The following is a 25,653-nucleotide window of genomic DNA, read 5'->3' on the forward strand; positions in this document are numbered from 1 at the left end:
GCTGGACTTTATGGGAAGAGTGTCTATAAAAAAATTAATTGCTTAAATGAAGCAAACACATGCCAACAGGCATGTGGGAGATTCACCAAACATACGGAAGAGGATACTCTGGTCAGATGAGACTAAAATTGAGCTTTTTGACCATCAAGGAAAACGCTATGTCTGGCGCAAACCCAACACCTCTCATCACCCCGAGAACAAAATCCTCACACTGCAGCATGGTGGTGGCAACATCATGCTGTGGGGATGTTTTTCATCGGCAGGGACTGGGAAACTGGTCAGAATTGAAGGAATGATGGATAGCGTTAAATACAGGGACATTCTTGAGCGAAACCTGTTTCAGGCTTCAAGAGATTTGAGACGGGGACAGGGGTTCACCTTCCAGCAGGACAATGACCCTAAGCATACTGCTAAAGCAACACTCGACTGGTTTAAGCGGAAACATTTAAATGTCTTGGAATGGCCTAGTCAAAGCCCAGACCTCAATCCAATTGAGAATCTGTGGTATGACTTAAAGATTGCTGTACACCAGCAGAACCCATCCAACTTGAAGGAGCTGGAGTAGTTTTGCCTTGAAGAATGGGCAAAAATCCCAGTGGCTAGATGTGCCAAGCTTTTGAGACATACCCCAAGAGACTTGCAACTGTAATTGCTGCAAAAGGTGGCTCTACAAAGTATTGACTTTGGAGGGGGGGTGAATAGTTATGCACGCTCAAGTTTTCAGTTTGTTTGTTTTATTTCTTTTTTGTTTTACAATAAAAAATATTTTGCATCTTCAAAGTGGTAGGCATGTTGTGTAAATCAAATGATACAACCCCCCCCCAAACCCCCCCCCCCCTCAATTTTAATTCCAGGTTGTAAGGCAACAAAATAGTAAAAATGCCAAGGGGGTTGAGTACTTTCGAAAGCCACTGTAGCAATTTACATTTTAGTCATTGAGCAGACACTCTTATCCAGAGCGACTTACAGGAGCAATTAGGGTTAAGTGTCTTGCTTAAGGGCACATCGCAAGATTTTTCACCTAGTCGCCTGGGGGATTTGAACCAGTGACCTTTCGGCTACTGGCCCAACCACTAGGCTACCTCCCTGAGATTTCAAATCCTCAAAAACATCTATGGTAGCCCTTCATTTAGTTAATCCATCTGTAGATACTCTACAGAAAATCTACAGACTATCAGTATCATTTCAACTAACGACTAACCCTGGTCCTAACCCAAACCTTAACCCTAACATTTTTAAATTTTAATTTTAATTGGACCCCTTTTTCTCCCCAATTTCGTGGCATCCAATTGTTTTAGTAGCTACTATCTTGTCTCATCGCTACAACTCCCGTATGGGCTCGGGAGAGACGAAGTTTGAAAGTCATGCGTCCTCCGATACACAACCCAATCAAGCCGCACTGCTTCTTAACACAGTGTGCATCCAACCCGGAAGCCAGCCGCACCAATGTGTCGGAGGAAACACTGTGCACCTGGCAACCTTGGTTAGCATGCACTGCACCTGGCCCGCCACAGGAGTCGCTGGTGCGCGATGAGACAAGGACATCCCTACCGGCCAAGCCCTCCCTAACCTGGATGACGCTAGGCCAATTGTGCGTCACCGCACGGACCTCCCGGGTCGCGGCCGGTTACGACAGAGCCTGGGCACAAACCCAGAGTCTCTGATGGCGCCCGGGTGGCGCCCTTAACCACTGTGCCACCCGGGAGGCCCTTACCCTAACATTAATCTTAACCCTTAATCTAACCCAGGGTTCTCCAACCCTGTTCTTAGAGAGCTACCCTCCTGTAGGTTTTCACTCCAACCCTAGTTGTAACTAACCTGATTCAGCTTATCAACCAGCTTATTATTAGAATCAGGTGCTCTAGATAAAGGTTGGAGCGAAAACCTACAGGACAATAGCTCTCCAGGAACAGAGTTGGCGAGCCCTGTGCTAACCCTTATTCTAAATCTAAATGTAACCCTAATCCTAACATAACTTTAGCAAGCAGTCCCCAGGCGCCGAAGACGTGGATGTCAATTATGCCAGCCCCCTGCACCTCTCTGATTCAGAGGGGTTGGGTTATATCAACAGATAGTTTGTTGATAGAATGACCATTTGTAGAGCATCTACAGATGTACTATCTGGACTATCCAAATAAAGTGTAACCACATCTACTATTTTATACATATCATGTTGTCTTTTATTCATGTGTCTATCTATCCATTAAGTTTTTCATCAGTTTTTTTTTCAGAAGGTGTATGTGTGTGTTTGTGTGTGTGTGCCTGCACTGTTAGTCACTCATCTATACCCCAAGTTCTATGACAAAACAGATAGATTTGCGGCTAGACAATGGCTCTGCGTCTATAGATGTGGATTTCTAAACTGAGAGGATGAATAAAAGAGATTACTGGCATCATGCCTGTCCATGTTAACAGATATAGTCATTTGCTCCCTCTGTGTGTGCTCCCACTTAATGATAGCATATGCAAATGAGGATAAGGAGCTTTTTGATGGAGTGAGGGATAGGGAGAAGTGGGCGAGGTAAAGCCCTGGCAGATTTAAATCTTGGTAAACTGTTACATAGCGGGATTACCAGTAAAAAACCCTGGCAAAAATAGAGGCCCTAGTTATTTACTAGCCTTACAGCGGCAAACCATCTGTACTTAATTGTAAGACACAAACTTTACAAAGATCAACAGGGGATTTGGCCACAAAGCCTCTTACCCTGTGGAATTGGTGTCCACTGGTCCTAAAGAAAAAGGGAGGCTGCTTTGGGCACGTCACATCATGCGCTTCAAGAAAACAGACTGCTCTGTCTGTCCTACAAGCGTCCCCTTTTTGTCTCCATGTTCAAATCGTGGGATTTTGTCTAGTGTGTGCACTATACTTTTGAACCAAAAGGCCTATATCACTGGTATTTACAGTGCAGTGCAACATGTACGTAGAAATGTGACGAGGTAGAAAAACACACAGAGCAGTCAGTCGGCATCAAAGCAGCTAATTGCCTTGAGCCTGAGTGCCCTTAAGTGTGAGGCCACCCAATAGATCCCAATTAGGCATGAAACGCCCCGCTAACGATGCTTAACTAACAATGCTAAGCTATGTAAATCAGTACTGAGGGGATAGCATTAGTAGTACCAAAGCTAACCAATGGAGATGGTCTGAACAGGTATCATAGTATGGTATTATTATTCAATATAAATAGTCACATGTTGTTGTTGGCAGCCATTTGTAAACCAGGAGATGCATAAGAGTACCATTCTAGCATTGAGCAGTAGCTAGGCAGGTAGCCAGTCTAATCCTATTTAACAGGATCTGGCTGTGCTGCAGGAGGGTGGTTGTCCTGGGCTGGGCTGGGGTGATATCAGGAGTGCAATGGGGTCAGGGATGGTGATGTGTTAGCCTATGATGTGAACTAGCCCTATGGGGACGGGTGTTAGCACCTCAAAGCACCTCATTCAAAGTGTCATACCCCCCACCGAACTCCTACCTGCACCCTCTACCCCAAAATAATCTGAACAGGCACCACTGTAGGAGCATGCATTGAAGAAAATTCAAGGCAAGAACAATGTGTCCTTTATTCATACAGTATGTTACTGAAATGCATCTAAGTGAGATAACGCTCAAATAACCAAGCCAAGCCGTCAGTCAATGCTTTCCAGAAGTGTCCTAATCTGTCCCAAGAAACTCTGCGGCATGGCAGACGGGTCACCCAAGACCAAATATTGGGGCCCTAAGCCACTGGCCGCTTTAACTCATTTATTTTCTTCCACAGTGTTAATTCCTGCCATCTCCATATGTTGGTGGGATTAGAGATATATTAAAGCCATGCTGTCTGGACCAGACCAGGGGAGGCTAGCTTTAATCCTGGCAGAAGAGCTAGCACCCGACTGAGCGACCGGACGGATGCAGGCAGAGTGAGACCCCCCTGGGTAGAGACCAAGCTAGAGCTGGTCTGGGCTGGCATACTGACCTGACTCTCTGACCTCAGGCCTGCAACAGCTGCGCAACAGTTGCTGAGAATGGGGGTTTGGAAAACAACTTGACCAGTAGATCAGGAAGACTCTGAGGGAAGGAATGATGTTGGAATCCCAGGAAGAGGTCACAGAGATATCTATCTAGACATAGAGGAATCTGTCTCTATGGCACTTAACAATGAGTTATTAAGGTCAGTGCAGTAGTTATCCACTTATAAAAGACAAGGCATCAACCTTGGGTAAGTATTCAGAGTGTTCTTATAAGTGACATGAGGGTGGGAGTGGACATTATACTGTGCATGTGAATGGAAAACTACTGTGAGCATTATGCAGTCACACAACTTCAGACTGCGGCTCTTTTTCCATGTGGCAAAACTATGGTCCGTTCTTTCACAGGTACAGGCATGCATTTCCTAAAAAAAAGAAAACAATATGGGGAGGGTGTAGTTATAAAAAAAGATTGCTATGACAACAACCTGCCCTCCCCCTAGATTTTCCTCCTCTCCATCCCTCCATAAAGGGCTTAGCAGCCGGCTCAACAGGTAACTGTTGTGTTGTCCGGAGAGGAGAGGAGTCTGCTTGCCACAGATAAGCTCACAGGGGTCACAGGGTTGGGCAAGTTATTTAGCAATGTGACTTCATAACTGTAACAACCTACCCACCCTGCTGCCACAGTCCTGTCCCACGCATCCCCACAACCCCCTCACCCCCCACCTCCAGCTCCTCCTCCACTCATTAGCAGGTATAATCCCTGTAGACCCATCTGTCAGACACATGGCCACAGAGCCACAAAGCAGCAAGCAAACAAGCCTTAGAGAAACAACCATTAGAACAGCCATTATGGGCTATTTGAATTGGCTGGCTGATCACCTCACCTGACTGTTTGCTCTGCCTGTACAGACAATAGTGCCATTATAGCACCACTCTTTCACACAAGAGAAATGATCGTGGCTGATAAACAAGCACACCTGTTGCTGGGTTTTTGTTCTCTGGCATGGTATGAATTTCACTTCCTGTCTCTGCCTCAGTTTCTATCAGTAGAATACAGCATCATATATCTGATGCAGTGTCTGTGTCACCAATGCAATCATGTTGGAGTTGTCTGAACTTTTATGAGAGATAAATTAAAATGCAGGCCTCCCAAGCAGCGCATGGGTCTAAGACACTGCATCGCAGTGCTAGCTGTGCCACTAGAGATCCTTGTTCGAGTCCAGGCTCTGTCGCAGCCGACCGCGACCGGGAGACACATGGGGCGGCGCACAATTGGCCCAGCGGTGTCCGGGTTAGGGGAGGGTTTGGCCGGCAGGGATGTTCCTGTCCCATCTCGCACTAGTGACTCCTGTGGCGGGCCGGGCGCAATGCACGCTGACACGGTCGACAGGTGTACAGTGTTTCCTCTTACACATTGGTTTGGCTGGCTTCCTGGTTAAGCGGGCGTTGTGTCAAGATGTAGTGCAGCTTGGCTGGGTTGTGTTTCAGAGGACGCATGGCTCTCAAACTTCGCCTCTCCCGAGTGCGTACGGGAGTTGCAATGAAGGGACAGGACTGTAACTACCAACTGGGAAGAACAAGGGGTTAAAAAAATAAATACAAAAAAATAAAGGGATACATGAAAAAAACAAAAACAGAAATCAAGTACTTTCTATAAAGTCAGAATGTTTGGTAGAATATCCCCCACCTATGGATTCTAAAGGTTTACATTTAATAGGGCATGGCATAGATTTAATCAATTAATGATGTGTTAAATGTTAAATGTTCCTATAAGTGTTTATTTCTATTTCTCTTTATGTTACAGAAACAAAAACGAGAATAGAGAATGGACCAAATTATCACTTCACAATATTTGCAAAGCTGATCATAAGACATTGACTATATTTGCTTCAGAACTCATTTCCGTTCTTAAAAGTATTTCATCAACGGTCCAGGGGTGATAGCAAAGGGAGACTGTGCCGATTATATTTTTTCTGTATTGATCAATTCATCTATTCAATAGTCAATGAGTACCAGGCAGCACTGTCTTTGATAAAGTAACAGAGGCCTGCTCACAAAATGGCTGCCGTTTATTCACAACATAACCCCATTGCTCCCAGCACTGCTCCTTGGAAAAAATAAACTCATTACCAGCGGCCTTCTCTGTCTGTCTATTTACCCTGATTGTCAGCAGATTAAGAACTATCTGTTGTATAAGATAGTTGATTGCTTTTTCTTCAAGAGTATTGCCATGGATGCCAAGAAATCTTGGGTTACGTTGCGCTCACTGACCCAGGCTTTGTGGAAAAGTAATCCTGGTTTGGGGCTAAACTGGGATCAAGGCACCAGAAACACACAATGTAATCAGTGACACATCACACCCAAGGAATCAGACAGTAGGATAAATCCAAACAGATGTTTATCTACAATGACAATTATAACATAGGTTATAGAGCATTAATTGTAGAGTATTAAATGTGCCATTCGAGGATTAGAGGAGTCTGTATCGGACCACGTCGGTGCAAAACAAACAAAAGAACTGTACACTGCTATCAAATTCTAGAACTCCATTCACTGACAATTCATAACAGATATAACTAATAAAACTAGAAAGAAACTGAATAAATAGTATAAAAATAGATCATCCATAATATATTAAACACCTGAAGGAAAACTCAATTTGGCATTTGTAAATATTTAAAACACGAATCTTTTCAAATAAAAACATTCAGTGTATCATAAATTGCTGAAAACATATTTTTTAATGGCATTTAAATGGAAGGAAATTATGTGGCGCAAAGAGTAGTACATGGTGCCTTCCACAGAAGGAGGTTCTCCCCTACCGTCCTAGGAGTGTGTGTGAGAGATCCCTTAGTGATCGCTGTGTGTGTGTGTGTGTGTGTGTGTGTGTGTGTGTGTGTGTGTGTGTGTGTGTGTGTGTGTGTGTGTGTGTGTGTGTGTCAGTGAGACGGAGAGAAAATGGCTGCACAAGGTCACATGGTCTGGCCTCCATTTTGGAGTTTGCATAATGTTTCTGCAGGTTGCCCGTCATTTGACAAACACCACACACACACACACAAACAGTGAAACCTACGCCACAGTGTCGTGAGTGCACACAGGCGAAAGCTAGTAAAAACCAAGCACAATTAAAAAATAAGAAACTGGCTACCATACAGTGAGCTTAATAGCTGTTGAGAGAGAGTAGCTTATCTTCCCACCACAGCTAATATGTGCTTCTCAATGAGATGAAAGCCTTGCTCCCTTTCTCAACTGTTTTGTTCAATTTCTCCAGGCAATTTATTTAGAAAGAAAAAAAGAGTGTTAGTGCAGAAAACGCTATTGGCTAAGCATTCGACGAGTCATCCACCCAATGCACCAATCAGGTGCCTCAGACAAAATCAACTGAGAACCTCAGCAACCAAATTGATATTTACTATACTGAGGATCAGGGATGTTATGGGACTCCTGACAGCCAAATATTAATACCTCAAACATAAAGAACATCACATTAAATATAATTTCATTATTCAATATTTAATTGACAGAAATCTTATATTTTTTCTGTTCTTTTTTATATATTTCATACATACAGTATAATCTAAATGGTACTCACTGGTAGTCTATAAAACCTGAAGAAAGCGAGAAGCAAATGGTTTTGCATATTCGATTGCGTGATCAAAAAAAATAAAAAAATAAAAAATCAAAGGCATGGACAAGAGCAATAACACAAACCAGATCATGTTGCATCGTGCCAAATAAAAGGCTTCCTGTGAATTTGAATGCTGACACTATTCTTTTTAGTTAACACACTTCATTCTGTGTTCTGCTATAGATTAGACTGGATTATGCAAAGGACCCTACACACATACGCTTATCAGTTCAATTTCTTTGTGCCCAGAATGATTTTTTACAACCAACTCTCCTACTATTGTATCTGTCTCTGCAGCTGCCAAGTGTAACTAAAGGATTATGCAAGCAGCTTCCAAAAGCAAATAGATTTCTACACCTCAGAGAGAGAACATGCTGGAAATGCAGTGCACTTTGTCCACCATACATAGGCAATGTGTACTTGAGTTATGTGAGTATAAGCTTTCCGTGTGCATAGCAAGAGGACAGGGTCCAGGGAGTAACTGGCCTTGATATGCCAACATGGGAACACTGTGGATATCTTTATCAAGAAGGGCTCCTCTGTGATGGGCCATTGTTCTTTTAAAAAGTATGTCACTCTTATATATATGAAATAGTATTACTTTCTATATAAATACATTATTCTAAATATATTTTGTAAACCATAACATAATTGGTTGACTGAACTGAAACACAAAAACAAATACATTTTATAAATATCTTTAACATACCAATAAAATAAAAAATATACGCATGAAAATAATGAATCAAGAATTGAATTATATTATGTAGATAAAATAGAATAAAAAATGTTGCTAATAAAAATGCAATATCAAAATATAAATGTGTCATATTTTACAATTAAACTATTCTATAAAAATATATCTAGTTTAATTTTATTACATCAAATTTGTAGAATATAATCATTAAAAACACCACCAACATTAGCATGTATTACACAACAACAGTGAAATTCACTATCAATGAAACTAATACAAGTTCCAAATTGATCATTGGTAAACATTGTGATCATGAAGCCTATTATTAAATCATCAATCTACTAATTGCCAACTACTTTTTACTTGCTATTCCAAAACAGAAGAATCACTATTCATAATATGAACATGTCCTAATACAAACAACTACAAAGAAACAACCTCTAAGGTAAGGGTCTTTCAGTGTAGACACACTACTTAGCATAAATCTTCCAGTCATCCCTTCCCCATCTGTTCTTCAATACCACATCAAACTCAAGGTCCCTTATCACAGCATTCAATAAATAACTTCTAAGAGTAGGACATGACATGACACTGCATCTGGGTAGGGGAGACTGGGACAAGGTGGGGAGAGATGGGTGGGGGGTAGAATTCCCAGAACCCACTCTGGTATTCAGTACACAGGGATATCACTATCCCAGCTGCCCAATATGTCGACCTATCTATCAAGGTGATTTCCCCTGGTGAGGAAGTACTGTAGCCTTGGAAACACCTATAGGCAGGTCACCTTTATCCTGGCGGAGCATCTCCCTCCCTCCGTGGTGAATGAATTAACTTCATTATTCCCTGTTCTGATTAGCATCATGACCTTGGAGGGATTCATCATCACTATACACTATCCTCTTCTGGCAGATCCTGGGATGGAGAGAGAAGGGAGGGGACTCCCCCTGGCCTGGATGACTGAGCTCTTCCTTTCATTGAGTTGATAAAGGTTCCTAGATTTTTATATTTAATCATTAAAATAATTTTTGTCAATATGTCATATTTTTCTGTCTAAAGACAGAATCAGAGTGAACCAGACATGGATTAAGAGGAGCTGTTTTCAGAAGGCTGTGCATTACACATTACACAGGTGTGGTTGATTTCTGCATCAACATGGTACAAACTATAACCCTGCAGAAGCAGTGAAAAAAATTTGGTATTGTGATATATTATATCCAATTCTATATCTGAATAAATGTACGTAATATATATATATATATATTTAAATCTGTAAAGGTCTACCCTAGTATGATAGTTGTGATATATTCTGGGTTTAATGTTGCTGTTGCAATCATAAGTGTTTAAAAACAGATCCACACACACACACACACACACACACACACACACACACACACACACACACACACACACACACACACACACACACACACACACACACACACACACACACACACACACACACACACACACAGACAGAGATACACACACACACGCACACACCACACACACACACACCACACACACACACACCACACACACACACACACACACACACACACACACACACACACACACACACACACACACACACACACACACACACACACACACACACACACACACACACACACACACACACACACACACACACACACACACAGTGAGAGACACGCACACATACATCAGAAGAGAAATGCTCTGATGTCAAATGACGTTTCACTTTTCGCCTGTCCCTTATTAGAAAGAAATCTGAAAATGTGACAACATGGAGCCATTTGTCGTGAGTCTGCATCAAAGCTCAAGTCATGTTTTTCTTATTTCTTTCTCAGTCTTGACAGAAAATGCAGTGCAGGCAGAGAGAGAGACAGAGTGAGGAAGAGAGAGAGAGGAAGAGAGAGAGTGTGCTGTGAATAGGGAGAGTGAGTGGCATTCATGGACAGCCCCTCTGTCTCTCAAAGACACTGCAGTAGCTGCACACATGCGATAAGAGCAGCCTACGCCACAGTCTCCGCCCCCCCCCCCCTCCCCCCTTTCTCCCCGCAAACACACACACACGCACACACACATCTCTCTGCCATCAGCCTGCTGCAGTTTCCATGCAGATGTCGCCAGTCAAAGGTTGGTCTTATGGATCACCTAATTGTGACGTCGCCATCACCAACAGCAAGGTTAAACATGGGAGAGAAATGGAGTGATGGAGAGGGGAATAGCCTTCCCCTCTTTTCTCACTGACAGAGTAATCACGCGGTGCTAAGAAGACAGCAGCACAACCATTTGTTTGTCTCTGGCTGAGACTGACGCTAAGGCTCCTTGTGTTTGTCACCATCGTCTCTAGCTCTAGAACACGGCTCTTTTTCCTCCCTTCCTTGTCCTTCCCTAGTCTTTCTGCTCTTACATTATGGTTCAAGATCGCTTAACCAACCCAACAGAAACTAGGACAATGAAAGTATTCTTTATAGAAAGGCCTAAATATATCTATGTTTCAAACAAATTTGTCTTGGGATTTGTTCTATGGCGCCCTGATGCTGGTTCACAACACCTGTTCAGGGGGAGAGAGACAGAGAGTCATTAGTCTCCATCTCTTTCCTGATCTAACGAGCTCTATCGTGACAGATACGCTGAGTCACCGCCAGACTGACGGGGATGTAGGCCACTGAGAGTGCAGTGTTGATCTCTCCACTCACAACCTAACCTGTACGCTTGAGGTTGGGCTTAGTCCCGCTCAGGTGAGGACCCTCGCTTTCCTATCATGTCATAAAGTTAGAACGTTCTCCTTGGGCTCCTCCTCCAGATGTTCTCCTATATCACCTTGTGTATCATATCTATATCACAGACACCTTGTGTGTCCATCTGTCTGTCCAGATGTAGGTGTAGCATTCATCTGATATCGCTGTCCCTCCTCCATGGCAGGACCATCTACTGTATAAAGCCATCTCAGCAGAGTGATGGGTTACCCTTCCTCAGCTGACCTCATCAAAACCTTCCCTCCTCTACTCTCTTGTAAACTCTGCGAAGACGTTCACTTCTTTAACACCTGTTTCTGTCTGAAAACATGGCATACCATAACATGTCTACATTCAATTGAATGGAATCTCAAACTGGACAAACAAACGGCCTTATAAGATCATAGGTACCTCGTCTTGTCACGTGTGTGTCTCACCACAAAACAAGAGGGACCCAGAGAGACACTAGTGTAGTTCAAATCATTGGAAAAAAACAACATCCTAATGTCACTAAAACGCACACTCTCTACTCTCCGATCACCACTGACACCTTCCCTTTGACCCACTGATAAATACAATTTCAGGTAGATATGTACATTAAGGCAAAGTGATTAGGCATCAGGATAGATAATAAGAAGAGTAAAATAAAGATAAGGGCCTCCAAAACATCCAGTCCACAGAAATCTCAAAATGCTATTTAATGTGTGGCTCCTTCCATGATTAGCCCATGTTGCGCTGATAGCTAATCTGTATCTTGGACGGGGGCCACGTGTGACCTGGCAGGGCTCCAGATCTTTCTGGTGCTGCTGGGGTCTGGAGGCTGTAAGAAGAGTCCACCACAACTACCAACATCTTTCTCCTCCCTGGAAGATACAGTACATGTGCCAAACTGCAGCAGCACCTATGGAGCCCTCGCTCACTGTTTATCAAAGACTAAGCTGCACTTAGTCCCCCTCTCTCCCTCACACCGGCTCAGAGCTCTAATCGTTCCCAGCCCCGGCCTAGAGTTTAATAAGGAACAAATTGTGGTTATTCATGAGCAAACAGCCACAGTGCAGAGGTGGGAGTTTGATCAGTGAAGGGAATGTGGTGGTGGTGGGGGAGATAAGAGAATTAATATATCTGTCTAGGTCTGGGAGCGGAGCAGGAGAAGGCTGACAAAGGCTGTTGGAATCTAGCTAACCACATATGGATCTGCATTACATTATTTATCAACATTCACAAATGTTCACTGAGTGTCTACGACAGTGTCAGGATCTTCATAGGATCTTTCAAACTTAAATAAGTGCATGGATAATAAAATACGGGGGACATTTTGGCTCTCCATGTGGCTTAGCTGGCTAAGGGGAGCATGCTTCCCCTCCTCTCTCCTCCCTCACACCCATGCTTATCACGTTGTGTTCACACTGCCCTGCGCACAACTGCCTCTCTCCCGTCATGATCCCCTAATGCTTAGTGGCAGCCGCAGCCAGATTCATGTGCACAGGTATCGATTTTCCTCCCTATTTTTTTGTGTAACCCTTTATTTCTCCTGTTATTTCTCCTGCTAAGGCCCCTGCCACTAGGTGTGGCGGGAGAACCAGCCGGGAGCCTGTGAGAGGAGGAGAATGCTGGTTACACCAGAGACACTCACTACCTTGCTCACTATACAGCACACCATTTATTTATATTTATCTATCTGCTTTTTGCAGGGAGTGAGTGCTCTGCTCCAGAATACATTCAACCTTAGTTTGAGCCGTGTGTGTCTGCGGACTGTACGTCTGTACAAACACTCAATCCTCCACAGGCCGCCTGACCCATTTTCGGTGTGAATAACAATACTCCAGCCAATCATAGAGAGGAGAAATGACGAGCGCTCGAAAAAGACTCTCCATCCGGCCTGTCACGCATCAGAGTCCAAACCCTGCCTGTCGACAGAGAGAGAGAGAGAGAGAGAGAGAGAGAGAGAGAGAGAGAGAGACCTTCACCTCACCCCACCCTCCTCCTCCAACATGGCTATGGCTTCCAGAAACACGGCCATGTTAGTCCCTTCTTCCCCCTTTCCTCCCCTCCATCCCTCCCTCCGTCCCTTCTCTCTCTCTGTCTCCATCACACAGAGACCAGTAAAACCATTATCCCTCCTCTGCCTCAGCCCCAGCTTCAGCCCCCTTCTCAAGGCTGTGCTGCATTCACCAATGCTTACGCTGCTTCTATACTGTTTTACCATAGAGCAAACCAACAGTGAGTGTGCTATACTGTATGAACGCTGCAATTTACACTCAACACACCATAACACCTGATACCTGTAGTCTATAGTTAAAGTAATATGAGAAATGATTCCTTCCAATTGAATTTTCTCTTCAGTCCTCAAAAAGGCAACATCAATACAGCTGAATTACTATTGACTTTTTACAAATGTTGATCTAATACTTAAAGGGATAGTTCACACAAATACAAAAAATGCATTGGATACCTTAAACCTGTACGCAGTCTATTTACAAGGTATGACAGAAATCTATGCATTGGTTTTATTTCCCTGGCACTGTTTCCAAATGCTAAAGTTTTAGCATTCGTGGCACAAATCCCATTTAATTCATGGGACCGATATTATAATTCTTTGCTCATTATGTCCAAATAATCCGAAAGTATCTAAAATGAATTGTGACGCTTAACAAAGTCACTTACAGATGATTTGAACATGATGCACGAAAAATGCAAATATCGGTCCCATGACTTGAATGGGATTTGTACCACAAATACTAAATGCTAAATTGGATTTGTGCCACAAATACATTTGGAAACAGTGCCAGGGAATCTAAACCAAAGCTTGGATTTCTTTCATACATATGTTTTCCTATAAAAGTTTTGAGCTTATGTTGCAACCGTTTGTGGTAGATGGTGGCAGATTGTGGTAAATTGTGTCATTCTGGCAACAATGGCTGACCATAGAATTACCATAGAACTACCATAGAATTCTGCGGCACCAGGCAAGCTGTGCTGCAGAGAAAAAATGAAAGGAAGAACCACTGTACCTTGTCCACAGACTGCTTACAGTGTAAGGTCCCATTTCAGAGAGGACTGTTTACAAACACCGACCATATACTCCCAGTCGATATTCACGTCACAGGGAATTCCCCTAGGCCCTTCTTCCCCATTGAAAAAGAGCCAACATTTTTGTTTATTTTGTATTATACAGAAATCAAAAACCATGTTGAAAACTGCTGTGTTATACAATGTATGTCAAACCAGGTCAAAAATCCCAATCTAAAGTTTGCAATGCTCCCACGTAAGGAAATAGAGGCTATGAGGAGAGACCTGTGGCTTCAGGCTATTCAGAGTGGGAGAGTGGTAAATTGTGGGACCAGGTGTCCAAGTACACGTAGCGTAAGCTATGTGTGTAAAACATTTCATCACACGTTAGATATTTAACTTGTTTAGTACAGCCACTCAAAAAGTATAGACTACTGATCGCTGTCCATGGTGCTGAAATTGTGGCATGTCTATGCGGCTGCCTGTCGAATTGATGATAGGCTTTCTGTGGTGCCACTGCCAGGGCATGTAGCCTAAAGGTTTGCTTTAGACAATGGATACATTTTTATTGGTAAGCCTATTTGGTCATAATTTTCTCATGTTAAGGATAACATTTCAAGAAGCTATATACGATGTAGCAATGCTGACATTTAGACTGCTGGCTGGTGGCAATAATGTAAATACTGGTTCCGTAATTAAAGTTGGAAAATCAAACAATGCTAACTGTAAAATTGCATACTAAAACCAACTATTAACGCCAACTAATACAGCCAGTCTACCCTGAAAAAACTATCTTATTGTTTCATTATGCAGTGTAGCATACTATCTATAGCTAAATACAGTATTAAGCTGCTACAATAAACTTTTTAATAACAATTACACATCAAATAACCTAACAATTATCCTGAAGTATTCTCTCCCTGTGTCTCGTTTTCTCTTTGTTTCTCTAAGAAAAATGTTTATCTGTATCTGTAAATGTCTCTCTCTTTTTTTCCACGTAGAGGGCTATAGAAACTAGAGTACGCGAGTGCGTCACCTTGGATTTTTATGTGCAAATGTTTTCACCACGGCCCATAGGCCTAGGTTGTGGGCCCAACAGTTTTCTATACTAAGTATTGACAAGCCAGACAATCTTTCCTGAGACATGCGTTATACTCTATGTACATTGCGCTGCACACGATTTAAACTTAGAGATAAAGGGACTGTTGATATTGCAACCACACAAAGCCAGTTCACCAGTATGAACGACATTGCGAACCGATTTTTTTGAACTGTTGTCCGCTAAAGATGATAATCTGTTATGGCTGTCCAAAATCCAGACGACCTGTCCCCAGGGCTTCCTACACAAGTAATCTCTTTCCAGCAATGAAGGATAATGAGAGGACCAATTAAAGATGTTGCAAAACTGCTGTATTTGAAGCACCACTCCTTTCTGCCCAGTTTCCCTGATGTTGCTACGGCAATCAAGCTGTTTTTACCATCCCTTTAACCATCCCTGTAACCATCCCTGAGATCGTTTTCTAAAATAAACTCATAAAGAACTACCTAAGAAGCATTGGGCTGTAGGTCTGATATGTGCTTTTAAATACCTGAGTAAGCTCCACTCATTGCACTGGTGGCGTCGTAGCCTCGACCACGGCACTTGTTCACGATACCCCCTTACTTTCAATAATTTATTTTTCAAGGCCTGAGTCAGTCACTTTCTTGAAACCCAATAAACAAACAATAGACATCGATGGGCCCAAGTGCTCGTGGGCCCCCCTGCCTTGCGGGGTCTGCAGGGGTGGCCGGTATTCCAGTGCTAGTGCAATTATAAAAGCAGCACAATGAGGAAAGAACAACAATATTACGTTTTTCTACGTGCCAAGAATGTTCTGGAGCAGGCAATGTTGAAATCATCTTTAGACATGTTGTACTTTTCCTAAATGTAGTTTTGAAATGGACTAAAACAAGCAGACAACTACAAAATTGCATTTGAAAAAGGTTCATTTTTTTCGGGGTTACCAAGGTAATTACAGGTTGCTTTCCCAAAGGTGGACAGGGCTAAGACATTCTAGCTAATACCAACTGAGAGTACTGTAAAGCTGACACCACAGAGAGAGCGAGAGAGAGAGAGAGAGAGAGAGAGAGAGAGAGAGAGAGAGAGAGAGAGAGAGAGAGAGAGAAGAGAAAACACCAGCCCATGAACACATGATGATGGTGGCCTGGCTTTTGATGAAACAATTGATATTTACTTCACAGTGACCACCAGCTCGGAGACACACATGACTGACTGGCTGGCCACTAAACAACTTGAAAATGGCTGGAAAATGGCAAGTAAACATGAGTGATAAACTGTGAAATACACCAGATAGATAGGCAACAGTGTTGAACTTCCAACCAGAAGAACAAATCAGGGAAGCTTGGATGAATATCAATAAGACAGGAATAAGAACAATATGAATATTATGTTGTTGCTGAACACCATTATATCACATAGTGTGTATTCTGAAAGAGAACAGCTCTTTTGGGTAGCTGATTCAACAATAAATGTTACACGTTCAGGTATAACACATATAGTCAATAACCCGTATATACTGATGGTATGAGGATGGTACAAAGTCAATGGTGGTACAAATGACTTCCCATGTCATAATGTACCTTATCACTTTGCTCCTAAATACAAGGACAGGGAGTGACCATGGCGTGTTTGTGTGTGTGTGTGTGTGTGTGTGTGTGTGTGTGTGTGTGTGTGTGTGTGTGTGTGTGTGTGTGTGTGTGTGTGTGTGTGTGTGTGTGTGTGTGTGCGTGTGTGCGTGTGTGTGTGTGAGAATGGGGGGTGGGTAGGTGGAGCAGAAAAGGGCAATGTGATGTGATGGCCGATAGCCCTGGTTTGTGGCTCGTGTGTGGAATGAGAAGGAGTGTGTAGAGTGTGTGCGTGTGTGCCTCTCTGCAGTGCTGGGGGCCGGCCCCACTCGTGCTGAATGCAGAGCAGGCCAGATCAGGCCATGGCAAATCACTACAAGGCCCTCCTCAGTGACTGCAGCACAGCACAGCAAAGCCCTCAGTCTGCACCTGGGGAATGGAGAACACTGCTTGGGCTGTCTCTCTCTCTCTCTCTGTGAGTCAACAGAAACAGAATCAGCAACCCAACCCCAACATGACACAAACAAACCTAATATGAACACTCTTTTTGCTATTGATGGAGTAAGTATTTGGGTTTGTTTCAACAATATAATCTCAATTAATATCAATCGAATGTTTATTACTGCATGCAACACATAGTTTTTTTTGATTTTGTCAGAGGCTATCAATGCAACAAGCATACTTTCTTTCAACATGAGAAGCTATTTTGAGGTTTTGGTTAAATACAACCATTAGTGTCATCAGCATAGTAGCTATAGGATGAGCTTTCTACTATTGGGCATATTTCATAATATCCCTTGTCTTAAGTCTTATTCACAAACAGTGAAGGGAAGCCAACTGAACCCATGAGGAGGATTCCTAAAATGGTTCCCGGAAGAACACAATCCATAAGACAGTTGCAGAAGCAAGGAACCCTTCACCATTGGAAGGAAAACATTTCAGAGCTTTGAACGCAGAACAATACATCACTGGATTCATCCTGCATTATGCTGTAGCAGCCTGCCACGCGGCAGAGCAGCGGAAAAGATACATGTGTGGGTGTCATTGCTTCATCCCCAGCCATATCTTAGTGACAATCAGCTGCTTATCAGAGGAGGGGACCATGTAGCTATAGACACAAATGAATGGGATATGTGTTACGTCCGTCGTTGAATGAGTGAGAACAAAGCGCAGCGTGGAAAGTGAAGCTCTGTAGTGCTAAACAGCAACTATACAAAGACAAGACAAACTAGGGAGGAAAACAGGCTGCCTAAGTATGATTCCCAATCAGAGACAACGATAGACAGCTGCCTCTGATTGGGAACCCTACCTGACCAACAAAGAAATAGAAAACTAGAATACCCAAATCACACCCTGACCTAACCAAGTAGAGAAATAAAAAGGCTCTCTAAGGGCATGACAATATGGGCATAATTTTTTCCTTCAAATCATTGCTGTAATTCCTGCCACTCGATCATCACCCTACCAGTTTTTCTTTCCATCTAAAATGATGTTACCATATTGTTTTGAACCATGTAATGCCAAATGTTCAGTGTAATGATACATCAATTACATTCACCAGTGGTCACCAACGCTGAGCTTGGAGAGCTATATGGTGTACAGGTTGTTGTTCCAGCCCTGCGTTAACAAGTTTAACAAGTCAAGGTCCTGAAGAGCAGTACTGTTGTGTACTGTAAGACAGTGCTGGGCTGCAACAAAAGCCTGCACACCTAGTAGCTAACCATTTCCAGGGATTATCTATGACCACTGACAAAGACAATGCACTTACTGCACTGCAACTTCTAGTGACTGTCTTCTTGATTGTGTGTATTTTTCACACTTTTCATATTAGACCGTCATTCCACGCATGCAGACACTGGAGCTCTTTGAGTGGTGCGTTGTTAGGTTCTGCACAGCAACCCATCCTAAAGTAGGCTTAACCCCAGTGAGACTTACAGAGGGATGGTTAGATGGGGCCAGCTGCCTGCTTCATGGTACACCTCTCCAATAGAAATACTATCATCCATAATTCATACTACCAGAGACAGAAAAACTTTATTTTATGAAGTTTTTCGAGTCTAAGTGTTGATATTGTCTTCTATTTTTTTAACTCATTAAACATTTAAAAGGTGGGCTTTGGCGGCCCCTAGAAAACAAGAGTAGGGCCTGGTCATCTGCCTAAAGCCACCAGTCAGCATGGATACCACGCATGCACGCAGACACACACATGCATGCACACATGGACACGCACACACATTCTTTCACACACGCAGACTATTTAAGTTGCACTTGATATGCGTGAGTCATGAAGAATGGGGAGGATGGACAGTGGGTGCATGTGTTGAGAAATTAATAAAGACTATTTGCTGCTAGATTCATAGACTTCCGTCATCTATTATTTAGCATGGAGAAGAGCACTGGATTGGTGGCGGCTACATCTTTCTGACAGCGTGTACATTTTGATTTTAACAGCACAAAGTAAACATTTTGTTTTGATAGTGAAGTTCACATAGGACAGCAAGGAAAAATACCCATTTAGACTTGCATATGAAAATGATTGCATTGCGTCCTTACAGTACATAAATCGAATGGATTATATGACAAGTCTTAGAATACAGACAAGTATTAAGTCTAGGGAAAAAAAATACTTGACATTATGAAACGTATGTATTCCATAAACCATAACCGCATATCCTCTCAGCTCCAAAACGTCCTCCCGGCAAATCCATTTATGGACGATTAAGAGATTGATATAGCTTTCAACATGGTTGCTTTCGCCTCAGCGGACAAATTGTGAAAGATCAACAAAAAAGAAACCGCTGCATTTGCCCTCCATCCAAAAGTCAAAACGACATTATCTTTGTCTATTGAGTTTGTTAAATGCCCCACATAAAGTGAATTTGCCCCCGGGGTCTAGGAAACAATCGAGTAGACGAGCGTCCCATTTAAGCAATTTGAATGATCAAACTGTGCAACGCGTACCATGCAATGGCCCCCATCACCAGAGAACTAGGTCAATAGCACTGAGGCTAAGTGACACCACAGGGCTGCCATGCCCTCCTCCTTGCTCTCGTGGAAGACTCTCGCCCAGCCAGGTCAGCAGGGAAATAGGGCCAGTCTGTCATGAGGTCAGACAGACATGGACACAAGACAACGCAACAGGCTGGTTGCATGGCTGGAACAGGGACAAGGGGCATGGGCACTATACTAGTCTAGCCTGACCTCACAAGGCCTTGCAGACAGACAGGGCATAGCACATGCACACATCCCTGGGGTCAAAACACTATCTCAAACCTATGGCCTTCCTTTCTTGCAGTGTGATACTCATTTACCAGACTCTTTTTATTTTAATTCGATTTTTTTACATAGATTTCTCTGTATACATTACAGTAGCGATTAGAGAGCAGAGACTTACTCTGGATGTTGATTGACACTGTGTCTTTTTCCCAGGACACAACGGTGATGTAGGCCTCCACTGAGGCTGGGATAATGCACTTGAACACTGCCACATTGCCTCTCATGGCTTTCTGGTCCTCCACGCGGACCGTGTAGGGCTCTCGTAGAACTGAAAGAGATGGGGGGGATACAGACAAATGTTCTTGTTGAAAAACATAAGAAATTACACAAGAAATGACACTGATGAACGAATGGACTTTTATTTTCCTGTTTTGTCCAAATATTTGGTAAGTCTATATATTTTGTTCCTTTTCTTAATTCGCTGCTTTGCTCACACTCTCAACCCAATGTGATGTCTGTGGTTCACGTTGTACATTTCCAGCTGAAAGGCTGAGCTTGTGGTCACTAGTCACCCAAGCAATATATCCCCACTTAGTGACCAAGAAGCTTCTGGTCAACTTCTTCACAGCCATACTGTCTGCAGCACGAACTCCCACCTCTGTAATCAACAGTTAATTTCCAGAACCACACTGACCACTAACCACTACATGGTCCAGGGCACAAGACTAAATAGAACAGTATTATATTGTATTGTTATGGTCTATGGTCAATTCAGTTTCATCTCTTAAACTGACTGAACTGAAATGGAATCAACCCCAGCCTTGGCATTGCCCCTATACTGTAAATAAACAACCACACTGTAAAGTATAGGCATAAACCAACTAGATAGACAACTCACCAGCCTTAATATGGACATCTTGGCTCCTGATTTTCCCTGAGGGGTTCTCCGCTGTGCAATAGTAGGTGTTGTCATGTATGAGGTTGCTGAAGCTGGAGGGGTTGAAGTGGAAGATCTGAAGGGTGCCATTTGGGTGCACGTGGCGGATCCCGGGGACATCGTAGATCTCCTCTCCGGTGGCCAGGTACCAGCGCAGCGAGGCGGGGGGCACACTCGCGGCGGGACAGGGCACCGAGGTCCCTGTGGTGCTGGCAAACACTACCTCTTGCACAGATGCATTGACAAAATATAAGCTGGAACGTAAATCTTCACTGAAAACTGCAAGGCAAACAGAGGAGAGGAGAGGGGGGAATGTTAGTCATTGATTGTGTGTAGGTTTTCTTCTCAACCAATGTTCAGCCTTTAGCCACCTTTGATTTATACCACTATATCCCTGATCCTAATTAATGTGAAGAAAAAATACTGAGCCCATTTATGTTTTTAGGGATGTTTTTTTTTCATCCTTATTTGAATGGTATTTTTATGAGGGTTGTTTTACAATGTAACATTCTGAGTTTTAGAAAAAAAACTGAAACAAAAAAAGAACAATCAATGAATGGCTTGAAGGATCCAGAAGAGCCAGTCTCCATCTTAACAATGTTGGCCATTGTGCTATTTTTCTAAACTAAAACCTCTGAAAGCCTAGTCAGCAGAGCTTTTAAATCAAGTTTTTGTATTGGAATAGACAGAGCTCCACTATGCATTTATCTTTAAGGTTTCTTATATTGTACTACACTTTAGGTCTGTGGTGGTATAATGGTTTTGTGCTCTGACGACATGGCCAAAGTGCTGTTTTTAACTGCAATGAGGATTGGAGAAAGGAGAGTTGTTCAGTATTAAGAGGCATTGCAGAGGAGCCGAGGGAGAGGAGAGGAACTTGGAGGGCCAGCATACCACCAGACCTGATTACAAACACAGTGCATCATGGGAAACTGCGGCTAGAGGGCTGCTCACCAACCCCCCTAAGAAACGTGCTGTGTGTGTGGATGGATGCTGCTACTCCACCATACCATACAACATCACACCCCTACAACCCAATACTGCACCAATCTTTTATGAGCTTCACACTTAGAAAAAAAGGGTTTTCCTATGGGCTGTCCCCATAGAACCCCAGAGAACCCTTTCAAGAACCCTTTAATGGGGACTGCCGAAGAACCCTTTTGGAACCCATTTTTCTAAGAGTGTAGTGTGGTGTGCTGCATAGGCAGGCACTGAGGCTTCTGGGAAATCAGAGATACTAGGCAAGCACTCCATGTAACCGAGTGTCAACATAGGCTTTGGAATAAGTACATGAACAATCTACTTCTTATATGGCTGTTGGTTTGTTAAATGGATTATTATTGTACAGTTGAAGTCGGAAGTTTACATACACTTAGGTTGAAGTCATTAAAACTCATTTTTCAACCACTCCACAAATTTCTTGTTAACAAACTATAGTTTTGGCGAGTCGGTTAGGACATCTACTTCGTTCATGACACAAGTAATCTTTCCAACAATTGTTTACAGACAGATTATTTCACTTATAATTCACTGCATCACAATTACAATGGGTCAGAAGTTTACATACACTAAGTTGACTGTGCCTTTAAACAGCTTGGAAAATTCCAGAAAGTGATGTCATGGCTTTAGAAGCTTCTGATAGGCTAATTAACAGCATTTGTGTCAATTGGAGCTGTACATGTGGATGTATTTCAAGGTTTACCTTCAAACTCAGTGCCTCTTTGCTTGACATAATAGGAAAATCAAAAGATATAAGCCAAGACCTCCGAAAAAAAATGTAGACCTCCACAAGTCTGGTTCATCCTTGGGAGCCATTTCCAAATGCCTGAAGGTACCACGTTCATCTATACAAACAATAATACAAAAGTATAAACACCATGGGACCACGCAGCCATCATACTGCTCAGGAAGGAGACGCGTTCTGTCTCCTAGAGATTAACGTACTTTGGTGCAAAAAGTGCAAATCAATCCCAGAACAACAGAAGATCCTGGAGGAAACAAGTTTTTAAAAAGTATCTATATCCACAGTAAAAACGAGTCCTATCTCAACATAACCTGAAAGGCCGCTCAGCAAGGAAGAAGCCACTGCTCCAAAACCGCCATAAAAAAGCCAGACTACGGTTTGCAACTGCACATGGGAACAAAGATCGTACTTTTTGGAGAAATGTCCTCTGTTCTGATGAAACAAAAATAGAATTGTTTGGCTATAATGACCATTGTTATGTTCGGAGGAAAAAGGGGGAGGCTTGCAAGCCGAAGAACACCATCCTAACCGTGAAGCACAGGTGTGGCAGCATCATGTTGTGGGGATGCTTTGCTGCAGGAGGGACTGGTGCACTTCACAAAATAGATGGCATCACGAGGGAGGGAATGTTTGTGGATATATTGAAGCAACATTTCAAGTCATCAGTCAGGAAGTTAAAGCTTGGTCAAAAATGGGTCTTCCGAATGGACAATGATCACAAGGATACTTCCGAAGTTGTAGCAAAATTGCTTAAGAACAACAAAGTTAAGGTATTGGAGTGGCCATCACAAAGCCCTGACCTCATTCCCATATAAAATGTATGGCAGAACTGAAAAAGCGTGTGCGAGCAAGGAGACCTACAAACCTGACTCAGTTACACCAACTCTGTGAGGAGGAATTTTCCAAAATTCACCCAACTTATTGTGGGAAGCTTGTGGAAGGCTAACCGAAACGTTTGACCCAAGTTAAGCAATTTAAAGGCAATGTTCCCAAATACTAATTGAGCGTATGTAAACTTCTCACCCACTGGGAATGTGATGAAAGACATAAAAGCTGAAATAAATCATTCTCTCTACTATTATTATGACATTTCACATTCTTAAAATAAAGTGGTGATCCTAATTTTTACTAGGATTAAATGTCAGGAATTGTGAAAAACTGAGTTTAAATGTATTTGGCTAAGGTGTATGTAAACTTCCGACTTAAACTGTATATGAAACAAACTGTTGAGAGCAATACCAAACCTGTATTTTTTCTTAAACGCGAATAGATTGGATTTGTTGTTGTACATTTGTCATCTCATCACAGTTTGTAGTGACTTAATTAGGTATACAGTCATTTTCCAGACTTCCTACAACCTGCCTGTGACTTGTGGCCTAAAGCTGCTACTGTTGTCACTACTGCGGCTGTCACTACTGTTGTCACTGTAACCAGCCTACCTGTTGGTAGGCTGGTTACAGCTGGTCCTACACTCCCTGGCATGTCACTACCCAACCTGTCTACCTGTGGTGGCTGCCAAACCCCCTCCCCTGGTAACAAACATTTTATCACTTCATAAAATCCTAACAAGAGTTCCAAACTCCACCAACCGCTTTCACCTAATCAGGTATAACCTATAGCCTACAAACACTTGCACATGCATGTTGGTTGTGCAGACATCTCTGAGGCCCACAATCATACTGGTGTGATTTTTTATTTTACTTTTTTTATTTCACCTTTATTTAACCAGGTAGGCCAGTTGAGAACAAGTTCTCATTTACAACTGCGACCTGGCCAAGATAAAGCAAAGCAGTGCGACAAAAACAACAACACAGAGTTACACATTAATAAACGTACAGTCAATAACACAAAAGAAAAGAAAAATAGAAAAATCTATGTACAGTGTGTGAAAATGTGGAAAAGTAGAGATATTGGCAATAAATAGGCCATAGAGGTGAAATTAATTACAATATAACATTAATTCTGGAGTGAAAGATGTGCAGATGATGCTGTGCAAGTAGGGATACTGGGGTGCAAAAGAGCAAGAGGGTACGTAATAATATGGGGATGAGGTAGTTGGGTGTGCTATTTACAGATTGGCTGTGTACAGGTAAAGTGATCGGTAAGCTGCTCTGACAGCTGATGCTTCAAGTTAGAGAGGGAGATATAAGACTCCAGCTTCATAGATTTTTGCAATTCGTTCCAGTCATTGGCAGCAGAGAACTGGAAGGAAAGGCGGACAAAGGAAGTGTTGTGGATGACCAGTGAGATACAGTATACCTGCTGGAGCGCATGCTATGGGTGGGTGTTGCTATGGTGAACAGTGAGCTAAGATAAGGCGGGGCTTTACCTAGCAAAGACTTATAGATGACCTGGAGCCAGTGGGTTTGGTGATGGATATGTAATGAGGGCCAGCTAACGAGAGCATACAGGTCGCAGTGATGGGTAATATATGGGACTTTAGTGATAAAACAGATGGCACTGTCATAGACTACATCCGGTTTGCTGAGTAGAGTACTGGGGGTTATTTTGCAAATGAAATCGCCGAAGTCAAGGATTGGTAGGATAGTCAGTTTTGTTTGGCGGCATGAGAGAAGGAGACTTTGTTGCGAAATAGGAATCCAATTCTAGATTTAATTTTGGATTGGAGATGCTTAATGTGAGTCTGGAAGGAGAGTTTACAGTCTAACCAGACACCTAGGTATTCGTAGTTGTCCACATATTCTAGATCAGAAACGTACAGAGTAGTTATGTTAATCAGGCGGGAGGATGCAGGCAGCAATCGGCAGCAATCGGTTGAAGAGCATGCACTTAGTTTTACTAGCTTTTAAAAGCAATTGGAGGCCATGGAAGGAGTGTTTTAAGGCATTGAAGCTCGATTGTGATTTTGACGCCATTTCCGGTCACAACTTGCAGACTTGTTTACGTGTTGCTGTGCGTTTTGTTGCAAACCTTACTTTGCTACTTACTTACTTTGCTACCTAACAACTTTACGGTTTTTACTTTTTAATTACCGTTTCATTCAACTTTTTCACTCGGGACGCTTTATCTGGACATGGTTAGTCAGGACCTCCAACAGCAGAAGCTAAGTAGTAACATTAACATGACTCCTTCTAATTGCAGTCGCTGTACTCATAATATACAGGA

At 42.7% G+C, this 25,653-nt stretch overlaps 1 protein-coding gene across 3 annotated transcripts in view; it reads right to left on the minus strand.

The window, feature by feature from the left end:
• Positions 1-25,653, minus strand: part of LOC109892709 (Down syndrome cell adhesion molecule homolog) — a 147,340-nt gene that overhangs the window by 85,595 nt on the left and 36,092 nt on the right. For all 3 annotated transcript variants that reach the window (XM_031826615.1, XM_031826616.1, XM_031826614.1), the window contains exons 2-3: positions 20,745-21,062; positions 20,025-20,174 (exon numbers count right to left, since the gene is read on the minus strand). In XM_031826615.1, coding sequence (XP_031682475.1) covers positions 20,025-20,174; positions 20,745-21,062 — 468 coding nt within the window. The remainder of the gene's footprint in view (positions 1-20,024; positions 20,175-20,744; positions 21,063-25,653) is intronic.

Source organism: Oncorhynchus kisutch, linkage group LG6 (genome assembly GCF_002021735.2).
Source record: "Oncorhynchus kisutch isolate 150728-3 linkage group LG6, Okis_V2, whole genome shotgun sequence".
Lineage (NCBI taxonomy): Eukaryota > Metazoa > Chordata > Actinopteri > Salmoniformes > Salmonidae > Oncorhynchus > Oncorhynchus kisutch.